Here is a 7,033-nt window from a genome sequence, read left to right on the forward strand (position 1 = left end):
TCGAGAAAGCTAATATCTTTCATACAGCTAATATGATGTACTGCTAGTACACTGATATAATCACGCTACATCAATTTGCATGCTGAACTAATTCACAGACTTTGTGTAATGACTACTAAATTCTATTTGATGGGATTATGTTCAGGATGAGCAGCAGCAAGACATGTACTGTAACTCTGTGGTGAAATTTTGGTCAAGTACGTTCCAGGGACCAGCCCGGATATTCCATCCCTCCACGCTCTCCACCACCCATCCTCGCCTTGCTCAGTGATTGTGACAACTTGTCCTTTACTGACAGACAGTTCATCATCTTCCTAGAAAGAGCAGGGAGTTGAGTACACAACTCTTATAAATAAAAGTTTTTTTATCAACCTATAAAGACGTTTTAAACGTTTTAACAAGGCTGTCAGGCAAATGTCTATATGTCAAAAATGACACTTATGAGGTTTATATGAATTTCTTTGAATTACAATTCATTTTATTTCTACTTTCAATTGTAGTTCCCGATTGCTACCTCAATTCCAATTCTGAAACTAAACAGAAACTGTAAAACGCATGCTAAATTCAATTCTGAATTGTGCACAACCGTGGAGTCCATTACAATAATCAGTTTTACTAAAAACAAATGCATGACAAATGCAAGTTTGTCTGTACCTCTAGGATAAAAACTAACTATAAATAGTTACTGTATTCATTTACCTTAGCTTTAAAATCATATAACACCATGTGCTTCTCAGTTACTCCTCCTGTTTGTTGAGCTGATGTGTATGTTCCAGCCGAATTACTGCCTGCTTCAGGGTACCCTGTGATGTACAGTAAGGGCAGCAATGTTCAGTGCAGATCATTCCTAATACTGTTTATTAAAGTGCTAGATTTCACTGAAATGTATTGTGAGTATATTAGTTTAATGCTCTTTGCATACTGACTTAACTGTAAGTTTAAGACTTCACAGAAGTAATACTGACCACTGAAAGACATCCCTGGAAGAATGACAGATAATCTGCAGATATAAAAGACAGAGTTTCACAATCAAGTTGCAAAAAACATCAAATAGAGGTCATTCATAATTAAGTTTATGGAGCACCTCTTCGTTTCAAGCCTCCTGACTCCTCCATTAGCGTCCACGTCAGAGTAACTTTGAAACTCAATGGGAGCTTAAGAGACAGAGGAGTGACTCAATTTATGTAGAATTTCTTAACAGCATCACATCATCTTATGTCAGCTCTTTAACCAGAGCCGATCCAGACGGAGTGAAACACAGACAAATGCGTTTTAATTTATTCGTTCATAACCACTCATACCCCCCACCCCCTGCCGACACAGTTTTGTGTAGGGCCCCCAGAAGTCTAGGATCGGCACTGTCTTTAACTGTTAGATTTCTGAAGTAAATCATGATGATGGTGAATTTACCTGGAGGATGACAGGCCGTCTTTTTCATTTGAATGAAGCAGTTGTTGTCAGTGATGATGTCACACTGCTCTAAAAGCTTTCTTACTTCCTCATAGCACTACAAAACAAAAGAAAACAGTTGTTATAATTGTAAATTATAAACAGCATTTGGATAGACTTTGGTATATAAAGATGGAGAAATGTGGACATGTACATCATCATCCTGGACACACTGCATGGACAGCAGATTGCAATGATCCCATAACACACAGCGCAAGATATTAATGCGCTCAGACTCCTGCTGCTGAAACACCTACAAGGTGACACACAAATACAAAACAAAAAATATTTTTCATGTCACTTCCTTTTAAAATGCGGCCAGTAAATTAAAAACTATTTCCTTTTTTTTTTTTTACTATTTTTGGTAATGACATTTTCTTGACTCGTCTAAATCTTTGTACCACATCAGTAAATATTCTCCAGCTCTATGACAGAATGCTATGACTGTTTATCACATGCCTGTGAGATTGTCTTCTCTCATTTAGTCATCATTACCCTAAAGAAAACATGAAGCTCTGCTTAATTCTTTATACATGCCTTCTTCTGTAAACATGTCTTTTTTTGCAGTCTATGCATGTTTTTGTACACGTTCTTTACCTCACATGCACTCCTGTATGTGCGCTCCCAGTCCTGGCAAGTTTTCTCAAATTGATCAACATTCGTATTGTACTGCTTTTCTAAACCAGCAAAGAAAATAAAACAGAGAGCCAGCTCTCCATTAATGAGCTATTTAAGAAAATAACTTGGCAGAAAATGTAAATAACATGTAAAAAAAGAAAGCTTGGAAATTTCCACACATATTTTAAGCTCTCATATCTACACAACCATTCAGAAGTTTGGGGTTAGTACGTTTTTGTTTTGTTTTTTGGAAGAAATGAATACTTTCATTCAGCAAGGATGCATTAAATTGACCAAAAGTGACAGTAAAAACATTTATAATGTTACAAAAGACTTCTAATATATCCAATTTTTCGTACTTTATATTCATCAAAGAATTCTGAAAAATGTAGCATGTTTTCCACAGATATATTAAGCAGCACAATGGTATTCACTGATAATAATAAGAAATGTTTCTTGAGCACCAAATCAGCATACTAGAATGATTTCTCATGTGGTACTGAAAACTGGCAGCTGAAACTTTAGCTTTCTAATCACAAAAAAAAATTATAATATATAATAATGTTATAACAAATATTCACAATATAATTTTTTATTGTATTTTTGATAAAATAAATGCAGCCTTATTGGGCATAAGAGACTTTCAAAATCATTTTTAAAAATTTTACTGATTCATACACGTACACACAATGACTGATGAAATGCTTGACTTATTTTGACTTCTTCCAAGAGAGACATTACAATGCATCTATCCTCTTACTGCTAACAGGATCATAACAACAGTTAATGCCGAGTTCACACTGCACGATTTTCAAACTCGTCGGATCGCCGTTGTGTTCACACTGCACGATGGATCGGCGACAGGGGGTTTCACATTGCATGACTTCACAATAGGAAGAATCGCCGACAGCTCTGTCTGGTGCAGGGTTGCCAGGTTTTCGCTACAAAACCCGCCCAATTACTACTCAAAACTAGCCTGAAAATAGCCCAATTGCTTTCGAGGCGGTCCCCCAGTAAAAATCGCGTTCGGGGGGTAAAATACACATTTTTTTGGCGGGGTTCTCCTGGTACAATTCACATTCCAGGGCCTAAATATCACTCGACAGAATCGTCGACAGCTCTGTCTGGTGCAGGGTTGCCAGGTTTTCGCTACAAAACCCACCCAATTACTACTACTCAAAAATATCACCTTATTGGGGTCACTTCAACCTGCTGACATAAAAAACATCTGGCGGCAATCGCGGATTTGGCAACACTGGTCCGCAAACTACGTTTCGTATATCTCCTCCCCGAACTTCCCGCTGCCCTGTATCTTGGTCTCTCATTGGTTGTAGGTCATCACCCATGTGTTTTTCAGCCAGAACTCATTGCACACAGCGTGATTGTGATTCCCTCAGATCGCGTCTTTGATAATTCACATTGCGTGATTGTCACTCGCGTGAACGAGCACCGATTTGCCTCCGATTTCAGGCATTTGTTGGCGATTTCGCAAAACCTGTCGGCGAGTGAAAAATCGGCCTAAAATCGTGCAGTGTGAGCTCGGCATAATGTGAAATCGCCGACAAATGCCCGAAATCGGAGGCAAATCGGAATTCCTTGTTTTATTGTTGTGATTATTGTTTTTATTTTATTTTATGTAAAGCACTTTGAATTACCATTGTGTATGAAATGTGCTATACAAATAAACTTGCCTTGCCTTGCCTTGATGCCCGTGAAATATTTGCCATGCTAAATATCTGGAGCTGTCGGCAAGTCACAATCACGCTGTGTAAAATGAGTTCTGACTGAAAAACACATCGGCGATGACCTACAGCCAATGAGAGACCAAGATACAGGGCAGCGGGAAGTTCGGGGAGGAGTTATATGAAACGTAGTTTGCGGACCAGTGTTGCCAAATCCGCGATTGCCGCCGGTTGTTTTTTATGTCAGCAGGTTGAAGCGACCCCAATAAGGTGATATTTTTGAGTAGTAGTAATTGGGTGGGTTTTGTAGCGAAAACCTGGCAACCCTGCACCAGACAGAGCTGTCGACGATTCTTCCTATTGTAAAGTCATGCAGTGTGTAACCTCCTGTCGTCACTCCATCGTGCAGTGTGAACACAGCAACAGCTGAATGCTACCCCAGACAGTCACGCAGTGTGAAACCAACAGTGATGCGACGTCTTTGAAAATCGTGCAGTGTGAACTCGGCATAAGTCTGTTAGCACAAACCTGCCAAGTTGGCTGCCTGCCTGCATAATCGGGCTCTGTTCATCACCTGCAACACAGTACAACACAGACTGATAAATAGCCATACTCAATTTCTGAACCTGACTTATTTGAAGAGCAGTGTAACATATATTGTACAAATAACCTGGAACGTAACTGTTATACATATTGACAAAATTGTCACAAAGTCTCTATTCTAAAGAAATGAAAGTGTTACACTGACTGATGGTAGTACAGTTTCTTACAACACTGAGGTGGAATGATCCCCAGTAAGACTGAAACAACTTTGCATTGCTTTAATCCTCATTTTGGCCTTACTGTGACCACAAACGTAATTTTTCACTGTCCCAAAATTCCAGAATTAAAATGAGCACTTCTCTTTAGGAAAATATAGAAACATTTAACTTACTTTGGTATTTAGTGTATAAAAAGTTACAGTACATGCTAAATGTTTTTTTTAGTTCAGCCCCTCACACCTTTTCTGATTGCCGGTGGATGGAGGTGGTCACATTTGTCTTCTTCCCCACTGCTTGCTCAGCCTCTTCTGCCTCCTTACATCTCTGCTCATATAACCGTTTTGACTGTAGGACATACAATGAAGAAAATAGTTTCAAAGTAAGTAAAAGTGCAAGACAAACGTGAACGGGGAGGTGGATATAGAGCTTGTTATACAAATGTGTCTAAAAACGTATCGCACGATCTGTGGTGTTTCTGTGGTTGTACAACACAGGAAGTTCAAGTCTTATTTTATCCAGAGACAGCATGCATACCTACAAACCAACCAACCTATTCTTATTTTCTCTCATTCACTGTCACCATCTACGACTATGCAATTACTTTCCTATCTCTCTCTACACATTTCTTGGTGGTAAAAATAAATGTTTGAGTCTTCAAACCCAAAGCCAATGAACAAAAGCCTGCATTTATCTACTGTCTAATCATGCCCAAATTCATTCTACAAGTACAGTCACTACATGGCTAGGGGCTTCTGTTTCTTCTTTCAGTTTCTACTTCTTTCTCTTCCTCATTTGGCTGATACTGAATTAGGGTGGACCCTGAGAATGATGTGTCATTTACGCAATGAACAACTAATGAAAGGGGAAACATGAGGACTTAGCTTTTATTAAATAGATCTTTGTTTTAATCAGATTTACTGTACTTACCTCGATGGTCTTCTTGTGCAACAGCATTTTAGGCTTCTGAAGTTTTTCAATAATCTCTTCAAGCTAATTAGGGAAATAGACATTAACTTTGATCTTCAATCACTTGCATTATTAAATTAATGATTATTCGTTGCCATTTACTCTTTACAAAATACAACAAATTATGTCTGTATTAATGCAGGTGACCATTTACAGTGCAATGCTTATGTGCTTACAAACCAAAATGGCAGTTTTCTTCCTCTTTCACATTGACCATGGAACATCACCAAAGTGCTGGGCTGTGTGCATAACATCCTGGATCATTTGATTTATTTTCTACCTTTTTTCTCTGTTCCCTCTGGTGCTCTCGAAATGCCTCTATTTTCTGAACTTCCTCCTTTATCCTTTCAGATAGATGGATGTGCAGGTTTCCAGTCTTCTCAATTTCTAGAAAACAATGAAAATCAGGTTGAGAACATAGCATTCAAAGCATTTTTCTAGGAAGGGAATTGCATCACCTCACATACCTGCTTTTAACTTGTCAAACGATGCCTTTAATGTTCTGAGTATGGAAAACAAATAATGTAATGAATACATAAACACATATTGCACACACTTATGGACACATATACTGCATATTGAAGCTAAGAAAGTTTTACATAAATATGAGGCAGTTACTAGGAATAGTTGTGTGTGATTTGATTTATTCAGAAGTGACTTTTCCTAAAATCAACATGTCATTTGAATCCAGAGAAGGGCGTGTGTTTTAAAATGGAATTTGTTTGCGTAATATTCATAAACCAACTTACCCTATCTCGGTTTGACCTTCTGCCTTCCGAGCAATTGCCACCAGATCTCGTCCGTACTTCTCCTCCGCTAGTGCTCTGTTAAGGAGAGCAGAAGTCACATACAGACATTCACAGAGACACACCGCTATAAATAACTACTCCACACCTCATTTTCAACAGTTCTTCTACATCTTTGCACATGTGTCTGCCATCCTGTAACCTCTGCAATATCGCCTCGTATCCTGACTGGTCAGTAAAGTCAGTACCCTGAAAAGATACCAAACATGCAACATATGAGATACATGAGACACATATATAGTAGTCATTCCGATATGTACTAAGGACACTATTCTTTGGGGAACCATTAAAAATGAGTAATTAAATGTGAAAATGGTCTTGAATAAGATTTTGAAGATTGTAGTTTTAAATTTAACTGCTCTCAAAATGTAATGTTATTAGGAAATCTATCCTTTAAAGGGGCCATATGATGTTGCTAAAAAGAACAATATTTGGTGTAATGAAATGTGTTTATGCGGTTTAAGGTTCAAAAAACACATTATTTTCCACATACTGTACATGATTGTTTCTCCTCTATGCCCCGCCTTTCTGAAACGCGTCAATTTTTGAGATATATCCAGCTGCAGCCTCGCAGCCCCACACGTTTCAGGACACACAATCCAGACCACACGATCCAGGCCGGAAGTGAGGGGCGGAGTTAGTAAAACGTAACAACATGGCGGAGAGCAGGGTGAATAAAGTTTGTCATTTTGTGATGAAAAATTTGTTCAAAAGTTCAGTGTTTATGTTATAAATACTGTTTATGTGCATG

General features: G+C 38.4%; 1 protein-coding gene across 1 annotated transcript in view; it reads right to left on the reverse strand.

Annotated features, from left to right (window-relative positions):
* The window catches only part of LOC107594553 (proline-serine-threonine phosphatase-interacting protein 1-like), a 10,599-nt gene continuing 3,566 nt past the window's right edge, over positions 1 to 7,033 (reverse strand). Inside the window, exons 2-15 of the mRNA XM_016284642.1 lie at positions 6,371 to 6,471; positions 6,226 to 6,300; positions 5,944 to 5,978; positions 5,757 to 5,863; positions 5,438 to 5,500; positions 4,751 to 4,855; positions 4,278 to 4,323; positions 2,047 to 2,126; positions 1,604 to 1,702; positions 1,411 to 1,507; positions 1,085 to 1,154; positions 966 to 1,000; positions 700 to 803; positions 1 to 314 (exon numbers count right to left, since the gene is read on the reverse strand). Of these exons, the coding sequence (XP_016140128.1) occupies positions 123 to 314; positions 700 to 803; positions 966 to 1,000; positions 1,085 to 1,154; positions 1,411 to 1,507; positions 1,604 to 1,702; positions 2,047 to 2,126; positions 4,278 to 4,323; positions 4,751 to 4,855; positions 5,438 to 5,500; positions 5,757 to 5,863; positions 5,944 to 5,978; positions 6,226 to 6,300; positions 6,371 to 6,471 (1,209 nt within the window). The 3' untranslated portion in view covers positions 1 to 122. The remainder of the gene's footprint in view (positions 315 to 699; positions 804 to 965; positions 1,001 to 1,084; positions 1,155 to 1,410; positions 1,508 to 1,603; positions 1,703 to 2,046; positions 2,127 to 4,277; positions 4,324 to 4,750; positions 4,856 to 5,437; positions 5,501 to 5,756; positions 5,864 to 5,943; positions 5,979 to 6,225; positions 6,301 to 6,370; positions 6,472 to 7,033) is intronic.

Source organism: Sinocyclocheilus grahami, unplaced genomic scaffold, assembly GCF_001515645.1.
Source record: "Sinocyclocheilus grahami isolate Dianchi unplaced genomic scaffold, SAMN03320097.WGS_v1.1 scaffold10.1, whole genome shotgun sequence".
Lineage (NCBI taxonomy): Eukaryota > Metazoa > Chordata > Actinopteri > Cypriniformes > Cyprinidae > Sinocyclocheilus > Sinocyclocheilus grahami.